This window comes from Pogoniulus pusillus, chromosome W (assembly GCF_015220805.1).
Source record: "Pogoniulus pusillus isolate bPogPus1 chromosome W, bPogPus1.pri, whole genome shotgun sequence".
Lineage (NCBI taxonomy): Eukaryota > Metazoa > Chordata > Aves > Piciformes > Lybiidae > Pogoniulus > Pogoniulus pusillus.
The window spans coordinates 2,282,054-2,300,637 of record NC_087308.1 but is presented as its reverse complement, the minus strand read 5'-3'; the positions used below and the strand labels follow the sequence as shown (position 1 = coordinate 2,300,637).

Genomic DNA, 18,584 nt, shown 5'->3' with positions numbered 1-18,584 from the left:
AGCAAGTTCAACTTTATTGAGTTACAGCACGGTTTATATAGAGCAAGCAGAGAGCAAGCAGGCGTATTCTATGCTAATTATCAAGCTATGGACATGCTAATTGGGTGCTTAGCGCATTTTTTAGTCCACCCCTAGTACGCCCCTATATCCTGTTTTTGGTTAGTAGTTCCTTATTCTTGTGTGCTGTGCTAGTTTGAAGCAAGCTGGAATGTTTTGGTAACAGAACTAGATAACGGGCAGTGAAATGAAAAACAATTGATGTCAACTTCTCTCACAGTCTCGCTGAGAACTCTGGGAAGAAGAAAGACTTTTTCTCCATTTTGTCTCTCACTCTTGCTTTTGCCTTAGACCTGGTCACATCTCATTAACCCTGCTCCTACTAACCCTGCTCCCTAACCTCTTGGCTGCACCTCTCTTCTTCCTGAGAAATGGGGTAAGGTTGAGAGGGCCGGGGGGAGGTGTTGGGGTGGTTTGAGAGCCCCTCCTGGGGACTCAGGTTTCTGGGAGGGGAGTTGTGCTTTTGTATTGTTTATCCTTTGTATATAACTGTATATAATTGTATATAACTGTATATATTGTAAATAGCTGCTTGTAAATTCTGCTAGCTGTAAATAAATTGCTTCATCTATATTCCCAAGGGTCCGTCTGAGTTAGCTGGGGCAAATACAAAAGTGTGGGGGGGCGGGGTAACCCCCAAACCATCACATTTTTAATTGGCTTTCCCAACGTGGGGCTAGATATTTTGGAGTGAGTGGAAATTAGCTCTGGGAATTAAGATGAAGCTAATCAAGCAGCTATTGTATTTGGTTGGTGCATTGCTCTGGTCTGGTTTTGTTTTCTTGGTATTTAGTTGGTTAAAAGGTCAAATTGTTGCTTATTTCATTGATCTGGCTTATAATAAGGCTAAAGCTAAGGTTTCAGATATGTTCTGGAGCTGGGGTGATTTTATTCTTGGTTATGCTGGTTTTAATATCTCTGAGAATATTACCAAGGACATTACAGGAGCTCTGGTCAATAATGTGACAATCAATGGAAATTCTGCTTTAAATATGGCTCTAATGAGAGTTATTCAGCCTAAGACAGGAATTCCAACTGTTTGCATAGGCACATGCTCTTGTAAAACTGTTTTTCTTCTCACAATTTTTAATATTTGCCTCATGATTTTGATATTCATATTAATTTTGGCATTATTGGTGAAAATTTCAAAACCAGCTTCTGTAAGAGCTAGGAAAAATTCTGTGTCTCAGAAGCAGTCTCTTTCACAGCAAAACAAGGAAACACAGTTATCGGCTTCCCCCTTGCCAGCCTCTCCACCCTCCTCTATAGGTTCTGGGAACACAGCCAGCGTTCCCGCCACTAACGTAAACAATGATAAGGATAACCAAAACAAGCCACAGAGTTTAGCAGGAGCCTCAGGAGCACAGGCAGGTACCCAAAATCAGAATGTCCCTAGCAAAAATGTTAACACCTCAGGGTTGGCAGGCATCCCAGGAGGACAGGCAAATAATCCCACTAATAATAATACTACCAATGCTAGTAACGCTAGCCCAGTCAGTCCAAATCCTAATGACACCAGCTCAGCTAATTTGAACCCCCAGCCAGCAGACCAGAACCAAAATCCTCCTGTTAAAAGCAAGGCAGATTAGAACTCACAAGCTCCAGGTCAGACCCCTAAGGATACAAATGCTCCAAGTCAGACCTCCAATAATTCAAATGCTTCAGGTCAGACTCCTAAAGATTCAAATCCTCCAGCAGACACATCCAAGTCTGTTGCTGCTCAGGCCTTTCTGGCACCTGCTAAGGCAAAAGCTAAGACAAAGAGTGGTTCGCAGGAGGATGTAAGACAGGGGACCTCTGGTGATCAGCAGCAAGAGGAGGAAGAGGAGGCAGTTAGTCTACGAGACCTTGTAGATGTGCTGAGACAACAATACTCAAGTGAGAGGAGTGCTGTGAGGTTAGCTGCCAAGAAAGAGGATGGTTCCCATGAGTTTAGGAATGCTATGAGGAAGATTGTGTTAGGCCAGGCACCACCAGAACAACAGGAAGAGGAGGAGGAAGATGACATCCAAGGCTCCAAGGATCCACTCAGAGAGGTCAGGGAAGTTAGGAAGGAATACACAAGGGAATCAGGTGAGCCAATCCTAAGCTGGCTAGTGAGATGCCGTGGCATTGGTGCAAATGCTCTGCAGGTAGGAGACAAGTCTGCCAAGCAGCTGGGACCACTCACTAAGGAGAGTGGAGTAGACAAACACCTAGCAAGTCCTCTTGGTAGGGTTAGCTTGTGGACACGCCTTCTGTTGGCTGTGGCTATGAGATATCCTTCCCGAGATGATTTGCCATGGGCTGCCAAGAAGTGGAACACCGTTGAGCAGGGAATTAAGCTTCTGAAGGAGTTTGCTGTGAAGGAAGTGCTTTATGGAGATCATGGCACTCATGAGCCGGACGATATTCCTTTGGGAACAGGTCTCATGAAGAAGCTGATTAAACTTGCTCCTTCATCCTATGCTAACATCTTGGCCAGCAAGTTTCTATCAAGGAGTGATAATGGAAGATCTTTCACTGTTGGTGAATTCACTGACCAGCTCAGGCAGATAGAGGACAGCTTGTCACATTCTGGCCTAGTCTCTGCCATACAAACTATGACCACAGAGATTAAAGATACCATGAAAGAACTGAAGGAGGATCTCAAAAACATTACCAATCTGGTAAAGGATACCGTTCCTGCATCATCTGAATGGGTGCATGTTTCTGCAGTCAGGAACAGACGCCCACCTCCTGCAAGGCAATTCCAGCCTAGGAGGAGACAAATTCCACCCAGACAGCAGCAATCACGTGCGTCACTGTGGATACTTCTGCGTGACACATATGGTGAGAACATGAACAAATGGGATGGTAAACCTACTTCAGCTCTTTCAAAGAGGGTCAGGGATCTGCAGAGTGGCAGAAACAGAGGCAGTAATGCCAGAAAAGTAGCTGTCACTTCTTCAGCTCCTGAGAGCAACTGCAATTGTTCCAACAGTTGCAGTTCCTCTCACAACACCACCAATCATTGTGTACACCCCACATGCCATGTTCAGCATTAGGGGTGCCCTGCCTCCAGCCAGGAGGAGGAAAGGGATAGTGGAGAGAACCGAATCTATTGGAATGTATTCATTAGGTGGCCTGGCAGTTCAAGAGTTCGGAAATACAGGGCTTTAGTTGACACAGGTGCTCAGTGTACTTTATTGCCATCAAATTGCAAAGGGACAGAGTCCATTTCTATCTTTGGAATCACTGGTGGATCTCAAGAGTTAACTAAGGTATAGGCTGAGATCAGTTTAACTGGTAAAGAGTGGAAGACACATACTATTGTAACTGGTCCTGATGCGCCTTGCATTTTGGGAATTGACTTTTTGAGACAAGGTTGTTTCAAAGATCCTAAGGGTCATAAATGGACTTTTGGAATAGCATCTGTAGAGATTGAGGATGATAAATTGAAATTGTCTGTTAGACCTGAACTTTCTGATGAATCTGCAGTTGTGGGACATCATGACATAGAGGACCTGGAGGTGCCAATTGCAACTCAAACTGTTCATCATAGGCAGTACAGAACTAACCGTGACTCTTTGTTGCCCATTCATCAGCTGATTCGTCAATTGGAGAGTCAGGCTGTCATCGAGAAAGCTCATTCACCTTTCAACAGTCCCATCTGGCCTGTGCGTAAACCTACGGGCGACTGGAGACTGACAGTTGACTTTCGTGCCCTCAACGAGGTGACGCCACCCATGAGCGCAGCTGTGCCAGACATGCTGGAACTCCAGTACGAGCTGGAATCGAAGGAGGCTAAATGGTATGCAACCATAGACATTGCTAATGCTTTCTTCTCTATTCCCATAGCAAAGGAGTGCAGGCCTCAGTTTGCATTCACCTGGAGAGGAATCCAGTACCAGTTCAACCGTTTGCCTCAGGGGTGGAAACACAGCTCAACCATCTGTCACTCAGTCATCCACAATGCACTGGAGAAAGGTAAAGCTCCAGAGCACATCCAGTACATCGACGACATCATTGTGTGGGGCCAAACTGCTGAGGAAGTCTTCGAGAAAGGTAACAAAATCATTGACATTCTGTTGCAAGCAGGTTTTGCCATTAAGAGAGACAAGGTCAAAGGACCTGCCAAAGAAATTCAGTTTCTGGGAGTGCGGTGGCAGGATGGTCGCCGTTACATTCCTCAGGATGTGATCAACAAAGTCTCTACCATGGCTGTTCCCACCAGTAAGAAGGACACACTTTCTTTCCTTGGTGTGGTGGGATTTTGGAGACTACACATTCCTGGTTTCAGTCAGATTGTCAAACCTCTGCATGATGTGACTCGTAAGAAAAACAATTTCGAGTGGGGACCTGAACAACAAGCAGCCTTTGATCAGATCAAACGAGAAGTAGTCCATGCAGTGGGCTTGGGTCCTGTGAGATCTGGTCCGGACATTAAAAACATTCTGTACACGGCTGCCAGTGACAATGGTCCAACTTGGAGTCTTTGGCAGAGAGCTCCAAATGAGACACGTGGTCGTCCACTTGGTTTCTGGGGACGTTGTTACAGAGGTTCAGAGACAAATTACACTGCAACTGAGAAAGAGATTCTAGCAGCCTATGAGGGAGTGAAAGCAGCTTCTGAAGTGATTGGAACTGAGTCACAATTGCTTTTAGCTCCTAGACTGCCAGTTCTGAACTGGATGTTCAAGGGCAAAGGTTCATCACCACATCATGCCACAGATGCAACCTGGTCTAAATGGATGGCTTTGATAACCCAGCGAGCACGAATGGGTAATCTTGACCGACCTGGTCTGGTGGAGGTGATCACCAACTGGCCGGAAGGCACAGACTGTTCCAAACCTCCAGAGGAGAAAATAACTCGTGCTGAGGAAGCTCCTCCCTATGGTGATCTCTCTGATGAGGAAAAGAACTATGCTTTATTCACAGATGGTTCCTGTCGTCTTGTTGGGAACAAGCGAATATGGAAGTCAGCAGTTTGGAGTCCAACCAGGAGAGTTACCGAAACGAAAGATGGCGAAGGAGAATCCAGTCAGTTCGCTGAGGTAAAAGCTGTTCAACTTGCTCTTGATGTGGCTGAACGTGAGAATTGGCCTATCCTTTACCTCTACACCGACTCGTGGATGGTAGCCAATGCTCTATGGGGTTGGCTAAAGGACTGGAAGAAGAATGGTTGGCTGAGGAAAGGAAAGCCTATTTGGTGTGCTGATCTATGGCAGGACATTGATGCACGGCTGGAGAAAATTCCAGTGAAGGTGCGGCACGTAGACGCACACATGCCCAAGAGCAGAGCCACTGAGGAACATCAACATAACCAGAAGGCAGACCAAGCTGCTAAGATTGCTCAAGTTGATACCAACTCTGAACTTGACATTGACCTTGATTGGAAACACCGAGGTGAGTTGTTCTTAGCTCGGTGGGCCCATGACTCATCTGGACATCAAGGCAGAGATGGAACATACCGATGGGCTCGCGATAGGTCAATTGACTTGTCCATGGACGCCATCACCCAAGTCATCTATGACTGTGACATTTGTGCTGCTATTAAGCAGGCTAAGCGAATCAAGCCCTTATGGTATGGTGATAGATGGTCAAAGTACAAGTATGGTGAAGCCTGGCAGATTGACTACATCACTTTACCTCGATCTCGTTCTGGCAAGCAGTATGTGCTGACGATGGTAGAAGCCAGCACTGGATGGCTGGAAACCTATCCAGTTCCACATGCTACTGCACGTAACACCATTGTTGGTTTGGAGAGACAAATCATGTGGAGACATGGAACTCCAGAGAGAATCGAGTCAGACAATGGTACTCATTTCAAGAACAATCTTGTGAAAAACTGGGCCAAAGAGCATGGTATTGAATGGATCTATCACATACCCTACTATGCACCAGCTTCAGGGAAGATTGAACGCTACAATGGTTTGCTGAAAACCACCCTAAAAGCCATGGGGGGTGGAACTCTGAAAAACTGGGACAAACATTTAGCACAAGCTACCTGGTTGGTAAATAGTAGAGGTTCAGTAAACAGAGCAGGACCTGCACAATCAGATTTGGTCCAAACAGTAGACGGTGATAAAGTTCCTGTTGTACGTGAGAAGAATCTGTTAGGGAAAACTGTTTGGGTATTTTCTCCTTCGGGCGAAGGGAAACCTGTCCGAGGGGTGGTATCTGCTGAAGGTCCTGGTCATACATACTGGGTAATGCAGGAGAATGGTGAAATCCAGTGTATACCACAGAGAAATTTAACCTTAGCTGAGAGAGTTTAAATTCAAGCTGTTAGGAGTTTTCTGTTCTAGGTAACATCGGCGCCCAATACTGAGAGAATCTACGATAGAATCTACAGTACGTGAGCACGAACCCAACATCATCTGGGAGTCCCTGTTCTGAGCTTTTGAATCACCTACATCTGATTGAAGTGTGAAATGAACTTGTATATATTGGTTTATTGTAAATATTGGTTTAGATTAGATTGGATAATTCTCAGCGATACTCTGAGCGAAGTAGACAAGGGGTGGATTGTGCTAGTTTGAAGCAAGCTGGAATGTTTTGGTAACAGAACTAGATAACGGGCAGTGAAATGAAAAACAATTGATGTCAACTTCTCTCACAGTCTCGCTGAGAACTCTGGGAAGAAGAAAGACTTTTTCTCCATTTTGTCTCTCACTCTTGCTTTTGCCTTAGACCTGGTCACATCTCATTAACCCTGCGCCTACTAACCCTGCTCCCTAACCTCTTGGCTGCACCTCTCTTCTTCCTGAGAACTGGGGTAAGGTTGAGAGGGCCGGGGGGAGGTGTTGGGGTGGTTTGAGAGCCCCTCCTGGGGACTCAGGTTTCTGGGAGGGGAGTTGTGCTTTTGTATTGTTTATCCTTTGTATATAACTGTATATAATTGTATATAACTGTATATATTGTAAATAGCTGCTTGTAAATTCTGCTAGCTGTAAATAAATTGCTTCATCTATATTCCCAAGGGTCCGTCTGAGTTAGCTGGGGCAAATACAAAAGTGTGGGGGGGCGGGGTAACCCCCAAACCATCACATGTGCTTTGTTCTGCTTTTCTAAGTTAACTTTAGATGAAGGTCGCTGTGTCCTTGTCCTTGATTGGTGCTTCAGCGGTGAGGGTGATCTTGCAACTTTCTTCAGATATTTCAAACAAGTCCAGTAAATTTCCATGGCCTGCTTCATGCAGCCATCCTTCCACAATTACACTCCTTAGCTATGAGCTGTGTCTGACTATTGTGCTTAAGAACTACTAACCTCTAAATACAATACAAAGATATGCCCTAGATGTTACTATCAGTCTATTCTACTTAGGCCTTTTCCCACAGTTCTTCATCTGCTTTTAGAATTTAGGGCAGTGGTTTTTATCTCTTGCAGGGCCCTTGCAAGAGACAAAGCCACATTGCCATCTTATGCCAATTTGAGTGGGCTTTGGCCTTTACAAAGCTGTCAAACTGAACCTATTACATTAAACCACAATCACTGAAAACTCGTAAAAATACCCAAATTCGTTAGCCATGGTCCAAACCTTAAAGATCCACACAAATACAATCATCATGTCAGTGCTTCTTTCAAGTCCTTTCACAGTTCTGCCATCTGAGCAAGACTTCTGCTCACTTTAGGAAAAAACAGGTTGGTCATAATCAGGTTGGTCTTCATCAAGGCCTGTGAAGATAAATGGTCAAACACAAGCAGATACAAGAACAAATGCAGACACATCCATTGCCTAGGCTAGCAGATCCACTGGCCTGGTCAGCATGCTGTGATTAGAAAAATCTCGAGAAAATAAAAGATTTCTTCTGCTATCCTACTGTCCTCTAACCCATACTCCCCTTTTCAATAATGCCTAGATATACCCAAGAGAAACATCCCATAACATCTTTATGTCCTAAGTTCCCAAAACTACAAACCCTTAGTCTTAACTTATCTTACTCTAAGAATCTATCAGCTACAGGAACTTCAAGAAAAAGCAAAGAAAATTCAAGAAGATAACAATACCATGGTATTCTCAGAAAAAGGAAAAGTCAGAATTGTCACAAGGCTCATTTCATGCAATTAGCAGCTGTTCCAGTAAACTTCTATGCTAGTCCTGTCTTTATCTGTTATTGGGGGAAGGAGCTGACTGGCATTAGCCTACAAGCTCTATCATTCCCTGCTCCTAGTCCAGAATCTGGTTAGTGACTTGCAATGTGGATATCAGTGCCTACACCCTTCGCTGTGAGAGGCAATGCATCTGAGTTCTAGTCTGTCCTGCTTGGTGCCTTCCGTGTCTGTATAAGTTTCCACCCACGGTCAGTGCACTGGCATCTCTGCTATGTCCTAGTAATCTCCCTCTTTTTCTTTTTGCCACTGAGCAGTGGGTGCAAAAGTCATTGCTGCATAGTCTGTAGAAGGAATTAACCAGCAAGGCGATGGTGAATACCCCAGCCAGGAACTATCAGCTATCATCCGGAATGCAAACTGTTATCATCAGGTGACTAAAAAATACACCTGTGCGTATCCATGTCTGTAACAGGGGCAAAAATGGTCCTAAGTCATCCTCGTCATTCTTGCTACCATTTCCATAAACTTTCTGACATCTGTCTTCAGTAGCACAGTATCACAGTACCATCAGGGTTGGAAGAGACCTCATAGGTCATCAAGTCCAACCCTTCACCACGGGGCTCAAGGTCAGACCATGGCACCAAGCGCCACATCCAACCTTGCCTTGAACAGCTCCAGGGCACCAGGGACGGCGACTCTACCACCTCCCCGGGCAGCCCATTCCAGTATCCAATCAGTCTCCCAGTGAAGAGCTCTCTCCTCACATCTGGCATTGTCAAAACAGCTTCGAGGCTTCGCTGCCTTCCAGCAGGGAAAAAAAAAATCCATAAGAGGAGATAACTCCGGCAGAAAAAAAAATCCGTAAAAGAAACAACGGGCGGGGTGGGAACGGGGCCCCGCGGGCCCTCCACAGGTGGCTAGAGGGGGGAGGAGGAGGGGGAGGAGGCCAGCAGCCGCAGCGCCGCTTTTGTCCTCAGCCCTCCATCTTGCCCAACCCCCAGCTGTTTCAGGTCAGCCACCACTTGTTGTTTTCGTCCTTCTCCCATCCCACTACCAATCCTTAGTACACAACATGAAATCTACTCTGAAAACTTCCAAACTGCCATCCTCCCTCTCAGACTCTTCAAGACAGAGAGAGAAAAAAAAAAAGCAAAAAACAAAACAACAGAGGCTAAGCTGTGAGCTATCGAATTGCTAACTCCCCTGTAGCCGTACAAATGTAAATTGACTAAACTCTGAAATGACTCAAGGAAACCCACAAACTCTTCCCACCCCACCGATCCCCTCAGCATCTCCCTCAGTCCCCCAGCTGTTGAAGACTCGCGGTGGGGGGGGGGACACGACTCTGTGATGCGGTCCGTTGGAGATGGGCGGGCGTGGGGGGGGCGGATCTGAAGACTGTTCCGTCGAGCCGCGGGAAAGGGAGGGTCCCGAGCCGCCCGGTGCGGTCGCGTCTGCCGTCGGTCCATTCTCTCTTTACCGTCCGTTCCTCTGTACCTTCAGTAACGTCTCTTACCGGCTGAAAACTAATAGTCTGTGTCCCGTATCGCATTCAGTCATCCGCGGGGACGCGCGGGCTACAGCGGCAGATTCGACACAGTACACACAGCGGCAGTCAGCCGCCCTCCGCGCGGCAGGTCCGAAAACTTTTCCAAGCTGAGAAGCGTTTGTAACTGGCTGCCGGCGGGTCGCTATGGGCAGCCGCCATTATGGGTGCCGGTCGGGGGCGGATTCATGCGAATTTTAACTCAGTCCTGTCATAAATAACAGGCACAAACTGGCGTTCATGCAAGTTAAGGCTTTAATAAAGTTGCAGGAATCAAGCAATGTACAGGCCTGGGTGCGAGGAGAGACTCTGATCTACCCCAACGCACCCCTTTGCCTTCAGCTTTCTCTTTTTATACCCTATTCTATTACATATTTACTAAGTTCTAAGAAAAGGTTGGGTTTTCTTTATCAGTTCTTAGGAATGTGAGATGTCTCTTCCACACAGGTCTCCTTTTATCCGGTGGTCCCTCTGGTAATCTTTGATGAAGTAAGGGGTCTTGCTTAAGTGTCTTCCTCATGAACTTCAAAGTCCTGGTTCTTCTATTTGCTCGTACAGGAAAGGTGGCACCAGGAGGAATGCATTTCCATTTAAATATGCAAAAGACTATCTCTTCCACATGCCTCCCTCCTTCGCCAATCTAATTACTCTTATCTTTAAGCTTATTGAGATGGTGGTGCAAGCAGGAATGCAGTTTCATTCAAACCCCCCCCTTCCTCCTTGTCTGTGACCTCTTGCCACGAATTGATCGGATCAAACATATGATTCTATATATTTCTCACAATCCCCCATTTGCTTTTTGATCAGATTGATTCGTGTTTTAGCTTCAAATTGGGCAATTACTTGCTCTAGAGAGTTTAACTCTCCATCTTTCATCCTTTCTTTTATCGCCTGAACAATCATTATAGTTTGGGGTTTGGTTCTCTCTTCTGGGTTATGGGGTACAAGGGCCACTTGCATTCCTTGCACAACCATCGTGATCAGTCTTACAAACCATGGAATGAGACAAGGTACAATTAATATCACAATCAGCACTCCCCCTCCCACTAAAGCCAATTTAGTCTAATTATTCTATTAAGCATATACATTGGGGTTCCATATCCCCAAGATCCATCTTCTGCCCACGTTGCAGGGTCATAATAGGCAATGATCTTTTCAGGAGGCCACTCGTTGTCTTTCCAATTTCCTATTTGGAGATCCCTCCTGGCCCTTCTTGGCTCGTCAGTCCAGTGTACAGCTGTTTGCCTAATCTTACTCCCTTGGAGACAGGCAACAGGAAGAAGCTGGGTCTCATTGTTCCCAATCCAATAATATCCAACCAGGGCTGGCCACCCATTTATGATTTTGCTACCATTTTACCATGTAACCCCCTTCACATTCCAAATTCCCTATAAATTGACCATTACCCAGTCTCTGCCAGCAACTTCTTCCAATTACATTGGTTTGTAGGACCCACTGGTGCTTTCTGTTACCTCTCTCCACTTTCCAGGATGTTTGCTTCCATTGATTTCCAGGGCCATCGATCTCCTTGATTGGTACCTCCACAGACATAACGATTGGTTACATTCAAGGATTTTGCAATATTCTCAGATAAATTTACAAAAAATATTTTTAGCAACTGTTGGAATTTCATACTTAACTCCTGATTCTATTTCATGATAAAATGAATGAAATACCAAATGTTGTGATTTTCACTACGATACTGGCAGCATTGGCCAGGATCCTCTGGGCAAATGTATTTTTCTTGCACACCATAATAACATCTCCACCCCATATTCCCACAATTTGAAGCACCGTTGTTGTCAATAGCCTGGCAAGCAGCAAAAGTGACCCAAAGGGGTTGGCTGCGGTCAGTAGTCATTTGGCTTCTTCCTAACAACTTTCCTTTCTCATCATTTGCACTTACTTCTACCCACCATGGATAGGGGCTTCTTCCTTTGGATCATAACAAGTGATTTTTAACGTCTCATTACCCCTGGTTTTTATAACAGGGATCTAACTTTCATCCTTCGTACTCATAAATTGTATGGTACACCAGTGTTTGAGACACAATTTTGCCCCTCCGAGTCGCAGCAATGCAGTCACTGCAGTTCTGGGCTTGTTCCAGGACAGGAGGCTTAACCCAAATATGCACAGCAGAGGTCCGGTCAGGGCCATGTCACTCGGCGGTCACAGCCCAGAGGGGTTGCAGCCCTCGGCAGACCTTCTTCAGTCGCAGCACTGGTTCCCACTCCGGTCTTGCCCTCTTTTTGTTTCCTTGGGTGTCTCTCACTGCCCTTTTGTTTTCCTTGAAATATATGTCACAAGTTAAATTAAAACACACAAACAAAACAAACAACTAACTAACAGGCAAAACAACAACAACAAAAAACCTCTTCCCCACTACACAATCCCTCCTGTTTGTAACAATTTCAACACCTTCTGTCAGTTTGAGCATTGGTTATGAAGTCTCAATTAGTGCCCCCCCCCAGGAGTGATAAGTATTTAGAAATTCCAGCAGTGCTTAGCCTTAGTGTCACTTTGTTTCTCCTGGGTCCGAAGTCACTTGTCCCTCCTGCACAGGTGCTTTTACTCGTGAGGCCGTGTCCGTCTTTTCTCTGCTGTTCTGAGCGCCGTTCCTGCACAAGAAAAGGGCCTTCCCACATAGTTAACGAAGTTTGTTCTTTCCAAGTCTTTATCAGTAAAGTATCCGTGCAGGACACCCCCCATCCAACGAGAGACTCCCTGAGTTTCCCTAGGTGAAGCTCTTAACAGAGCTAAGCTAAGCACAAACCCGAATCCACCTCCCAAACCCGGTACAATTTCACTATTGACTGGTGAGCTCACAGATCTCTATGCTTCACCTCCCCCACTCACCACAGAGGGGTGAAGCCTCAGTTCCTATGAGGCACACCTGTCCTCTTATCGAGGGTGGGCTCAGGCCAGTGCTTCACAACCATTTCTAACTGCCTTGTGAATAACCCGGCAATCACTTCTTTTGGGATACCTTTCTTTCGGCCTACCCACCACCAATACTGTCTAGTATTCAGATGCTCCCTTCCCCCAGTCGAGTGTCGCCTGGGGATTCGAAGCATCTGGCTCCGGGGGTCTGGACTCGGAGGTGGGCGATTAATTTTCACCTGCCTCAAGCCTCTAGGTTCAGGCTTATGAACTTCCTCAGGCACCCCGTATTGCCTGGCATAATCTAATAGCTCTCTGGCCACCTCCTCCCACGTCCATTGTCTGCAATCAGGCTGCCTCCTCCCGGGTGTTAAGTTCTCCCTCAGAGCAGCTTGTATTCGGGAGGTAAGTGGGGTGTCAGCTATCTCCTTTTGAAGCTGGATGCCCTTCATCTTAAGGGAGTCAGGAAGCCCCCGACCAAAGGAGTCATTCGCTTTGGGTCCACCAAGAGAGAAAGGGGTGATTCAAAATGATGTTTCAGTTCTCGATCATAGACCATTTGCAAACAAGCTGCCTTCTGCACATTTTCCATTGTCTGATCCATGCCTCCCCTCAGAACTAGAGGCTCTCCTCTCTCTTTTGAATCAAAGCCCCCAGCCCAGAAAGTTGCTCGCTGAGTAAGGCTCCAGGGACCACTCCTATTGCCCGTAGTTAGGAACACATTAGCACCCCAATAGCCTGTGGCTTCAGCCTCTGTCAACCTAATTTGATCACCTCCAGTTTTAGAAACACGCCATACATATCCCACCTCAGACTCCCCAGCAGAACGTGTAAACTCTTTACGCTGTTTGGCCAGCTCAGTGGAAGAAAAGGGTATCTCTTTGGTTGTGATGGCAGGGGTGCCATCCTCATCCTCATACAGCATCTCGGTTTTAATGAGAGGACGCATGTGAGCCGCAGCTTCCTCTGCTGCTGCCAGCTCTGCCTGAGGGTATATGGAGGCAGGCTCTGCCTGCCGTTCTTCCTTCTTCAAAAACCAGTTTTGCCACTTCTGCTCTGTTTTTAATCTATCCTTAAGATCTGCCACTTCGTCCTTTGAAGTTACTATATGCCCTTGCAGGGAATCTACCAGATCCTGCAAGGAGGAAATGATTTTATTCTCTCGTTCGTTTTGGCTTTGCTTTTCATCTCTCGAAGCGGTGAAACACGCACCCAAAACTGCACAGATGAAAGCTTTGCCCTTTCCCGACTTGGCCCGTGCCTCCTTCTGCAGGGCCACAATCTGCTCCTCACACTCTGAAAGTTACTCCAGTTCTCACGGGCCCAGCCCAGCCCTTCCACTGACGGGCGAGCTCCGTGAGCTTCCAACAGACACAAAAACCTCTCCACCGTGGCCATTGCCTTTAAGGTAAAAGCTTCACGGGGAGGTCACAACAACACAAAAGACCTTATACCTCAAAATCTTCCCTACAAAAACCGCTCAAGGAAAGCTCCCCCACAAACACTGTTCCCTAGGAAACACGCAATAAATTCCTCCAGGGAGATCCCACCAAGATCTAGCTTCTTGAAGAGGACAGTAACACTTTTCCCCATGAGGACACATTTTACAACAAAGAAACTTCTCAGTTTTGGTTTTCCTAATTAATTTTGAGATAAAATGTGTCCCTTGATCTGAATCAGTATGTTCCACTTCCCCATATCTTGGTATTGTATTTTCCAATAATACCTTTACCACAATATGTGCAGTTGCTCTGCTCACTGGGTAAGCTTACACCCATTAGGTTAGGTGACCTACTATAACTAATAAGTATTTTACCCTTTTGCAATATCCTTCTACCCATTGTCTACAATATCCAAGGAGTCCCAATAACTGCCTGACTCCTTCTTATTTTCTGGAGTCTTAAACCCCAAGATCCCAGATGTTCTTTCAGGGTCTTGTTTCTTTCCCCTTTGCTCAACCAATGCACTAAATACTTTACTTCTTATTCCACGAATTGTAACTTCTGTTTTTGACACCTGTGAGAGTCTGATCCTCTCTCTTGTTAATCAACAAAGATAAAGATTGCATTGTCCCTCCTTAATCTTGTTACTTCTGGGACTCAGACTCGGTGCTTGGCCCAAAAAGCTTAGAGATGCAAATCAACAGACAATACCTTTGAAACTCCTAGACCTCACCCTGGCTGGACTGCCCAGGAAGCCTCCACCTTATCTCAGCTGCCCCCAAGGGCTGTGTATGCAGGGTGTGGACAGGTGTAGCCGAGAGAGGGCGGAGGCCCTCCCCCCGGCGACGCCGGACCCCTGCGAATGTGTGAGAATACACAGGAAGATGCCCTGGGGGGGCTGCAGCTGGACACTGAGCAGAAAACTGTATAAAAAGGCAGGAGAAAGGCCTGCCAAAGTGTGGCATCCCCACCAGACCAAGTGTGGTATCCCCACCAGTGGTATTCCCACCGCACCACCAGTGGCATCCCCACCAGACCAAGGGTGGCATCCCCACCAGTGGTATTCCCACCGCACCACCAGACCACCAGAGCTGCACACCGCCTGGAGAACCTCTGACAAACTCCGCAGAAGATCATCCCTGGGCCACGCACCCGTTTCTCTCTTACTCCTTCATCTGCGACTGAGGGTAATATGCTCACAGCCTTTTCCCCTTCCCTGCTCCTTCTTTTCTTCTCCATCGATCTCTTTATCTTTCTCTCTCCCCCTTCTCCCCTCTCTCCCTCTGTTCTGATCTTTCTCTCTCCCCCTTCTCCCCTCTCTCCCTCCGTTTTGCCCAACCTTATCCTTTAATAAACAGTTTCATGGTGATATTTGGTCTCGTTTGCACCTTAATTTCACAACACGGAATCCATAAGAACTGGTCTAGCTCCTCTGGACAGAGATACTGTTAATCTCTGCTCCTCCGGACCTTGACATTTTTGGTGGTATCCCCACCAGTGGTATTCCCACCGCACCACCAGTGGCATCACCAGCAGACAGAGAGTGGCACCTCCACCGGACCACCGGACCACCGAGGGCAGACCATCACCAGACCACCACAGCTGCACACCACCTGAAGAATCTCTGACAAACTCCGCAGAAGATCATCCCTGGGCCACGCACCCGTCTCTCTCTCTCACTCCTTCATCTGCGACTGAGGGTAATATGCTCACGGCCTTTTCCCCTTCCCTGCTCCTTCTTTTCTTCTCCATCGATCTCTTTATCTTTCTCTCTCCCCCTTCTCCCCTCTCTCCCTCCGTTTTGCCCAACCTTATCCTTTAATAAACAGTTTCATGGTGATATATGGTCTCGTTTGCACCTTAATTTCACAACACGGAATCCATTAGAACTGGTCTAGCTCTGCTGGACAGAGATACTGTTAATCTCTGCTCCTCCGGACCTTGACAACACCTTAAGTCCTTTTGCTCAAAAAAAAAAAATTAAAAAAATAGAGTCTGTACGGTGGCTTCTCGGACTGCCTCTTCAGTTTTTCCTGCTATACTGTAACAATTTTATCTCTTCTGGAAACACCAGCTGTTCTAATACCTTCTCCAATGTTTGACCAAATAAGTTAGGGGATTCTGTAAATCCCTGGGGTAATGCCGTCCACCTTAACTGTTTTCTTCTCCCTATCTATGGATCTTCTCATTCAAATGTAAAGGGATCCTTTGATCCCTTCTTTAGTGAACAAACCCAGAAGGTTAATCCCTGTCCCACTGAAATTCTGGAGGGAGATAGTTCCTTTGTAGGTTATGCTCTGCCTCCAGTAATAATAACAAATCATTTAGACAAATTTTATCTTCTGCTTCCATTTCTACTTCCTTTAAAACAGGTACTTTAAATGGTTCTCCTTTAGCTCCTGTGTCCACTAAAAAACTCCTCTCCCTCCTTATGGAACATATTAATAATTTTATCAAGGGCTCAGTAGATGATGGGGTCCCCAAAAGATACAGCCCCTGACTCCCCTAGTCTTCCTTGAATAATTTCTCATCCTGTGTCCTTTTGCAGCGATATTGCTGGATATGTCCCTTCTTATTGCAACAATGACACACAGGAGGTTCTTTCTCTTGAATTCTGATTTTCCAGAGGCCCCTTGGGCCCCATCCTTTTTAATTCTTTAGTTGTAGTTTGTACTGTCCAACCCTCCCTCACTGCTGTTACAAGGATCTTTAGCTCTTGCTCTCTATTTTTCTGCGCCCCTGTGGACAGATACTTTCTGGGCTTCTCTAAGGAATTCCTCTGATCCCTCTCCGGCCGTTTTGCCACTGGATTGAGATCTATTAAACTCTTTTTCAGCCTTTCCATCTAGTCTCTCAGCCACCCCTCAGGGATCATCCAATAACGTTCTGCCCCCTGAACCCTTAGTGGGTACAGGCCAGCCCCAACATTCTCCCTTGTAACATTAGACGGCACTGGGACTGGAGCCGCCGGGAAAAGAAAGGAACTCGACGAGAGAGAGAGACAAGCGGCAGCGGCGGGGCTGGGGTGGGGCTGGAGCGGCGGCAGCAGCAAGGGAGAGGCTGGAACGGGCAGTGAGTTCCAGCCTAAGGGCTCGAGCCCTAAGGGCTCCCGTTCCTCCCTCGTCTTCCGAGCATACAGCTCTGTAACTTTTCTTTCTGCTTATAGTTCCCAGAGCTCAGCATATTTACCCTCCTCCGGGCTAAACGTTTTCCTGTTTCTCACACATTCTACCAGGGCTTGACCAACCCAGTCCTCTAAAGACTCAAACATAGACCACTGAACATGTGGCCGTACTGGCTCCTTTGGCCATATTCTCATAAAATAATGGACTAATTTCATTTTTGTTTTTGCTTTTCTGGGGCCCCTATCATTCCAATATTTAATCATTAATCTGGTAATTTTGTTTTGCTCCCTCTGTTAGGGTCTTGGGTCCTCAACTTGACCCATCTTTCATGACTGCCTAAAGAGTGTCTTGCAGGGGGCTAAACGACCCTCCTTTAACCCACCCACGAATCCTATAGGAATCGCTTTGAATCCTTTACCGGCCAAATCCCTCGCGGGAGTTTGGAACCGCGGCTTATCGGACCTCCGCACTCGCTTCGGAGTCTGACTCCGTCTCAAACACACTCTTTCACACCAGGCAGTCGAATCCCACCCAACCGAACGGTTTCCGCAATACTCACGACTCTATCGTCTTCGCTCGGGTCTGTGCGCACAGAATTAAGGGTCTATAAAAGCGGCTGCAGCCTCATCAGGGAGCTCAAAAAAATGTATTGGTTGATTCCGGCAGAGTTCAGGATATCACCTGCCCCGTATGGGTCTCCCCAGGGAGCCACCAAAAAAAGGTGGGGCGCCCCTCCCTAGGTGAACCCCCAGAGTCTGGTGATATCCTGGATGAGCCCCCAATTTGTCATAAATAACAGGCACAAACTGGCGTTCATGCAAGTTAAGGCTTTAATAAAGTTGCAGGAATCAAGCAATGTACAGGCCTGGGTGCGAGGAGAGACTCTGATCTACCCCAACGCACCCCTTTGCCTTCAGCTTTCTCTTTTTATACCCTATTCTATTACATATTTACTAAGTTCTAAGAAAAGGTTGGGTTTTCTTTATCAGTTCTTAGGAATGTGAGATGTCTCTTCCACACAGGTCTCCTTTTATCCGGTGGTCCCTCTGGTAATCTTTGATGAAGTAAGGGGTCTTGCTTAAGTGTCTTCCTCATGAACTTCAAAGTCCTGGTTCTTCTATTTGCTCGTACAGGAAAGGTGGCACCAGGAGGAATGCATTTCCATTTAAATATGCAAAAGACTATCTCTTCCACATGCCTCCCTCCTTCGCCAATCTAATTACTCTTATCTTTAAGCTTATTGAGATGGTGGTGCAAGCAGGAATGCAGTTTCATTCAAACCCCCCCCTTCCTCCTTGTCTGTGACCTCTTGCCACGAATTGATCGGATCAAACATATGATTCTATATATTTCTCACAGTCCCAAGCGCGTCTCTCCTAGCGCTCCGGCTAGACCGATCAAAAAGTCCTTAGCTTCCTATGCGCAGCTCACAGAGCTGAAGCAAGATGAGACGTCTCTCAGAGACTAAGACTCGTCAGCAAGGACAGAAAACAAAGTCATTCACATAGTGATAAACAA

The 18,584-nt window shown here is 46.5% G+C and overlaps 1 protein-coding gene across 1 annotated transcript; it reads right to left on the bottom strand.

Annotated features, from left to right (window-relative positions):
• Positions 1–12,134: 12,134 nt before the first annotated feature.
• On the bottom strand, positions 12,135–16,786 carry LOC135192854 (uncharacterized). The gene is given in 4 exon segments (XM_064176235.1): positions 12,135–12,237; positions 12,581–12,977; positions 12,980–13,766; positions 16,634–16,786. Coding segments are annotated over 4 exon segments (1,440 nt in total).
• Positions 16,787–18,584: the final 1,798 nt, after the last annotated feature.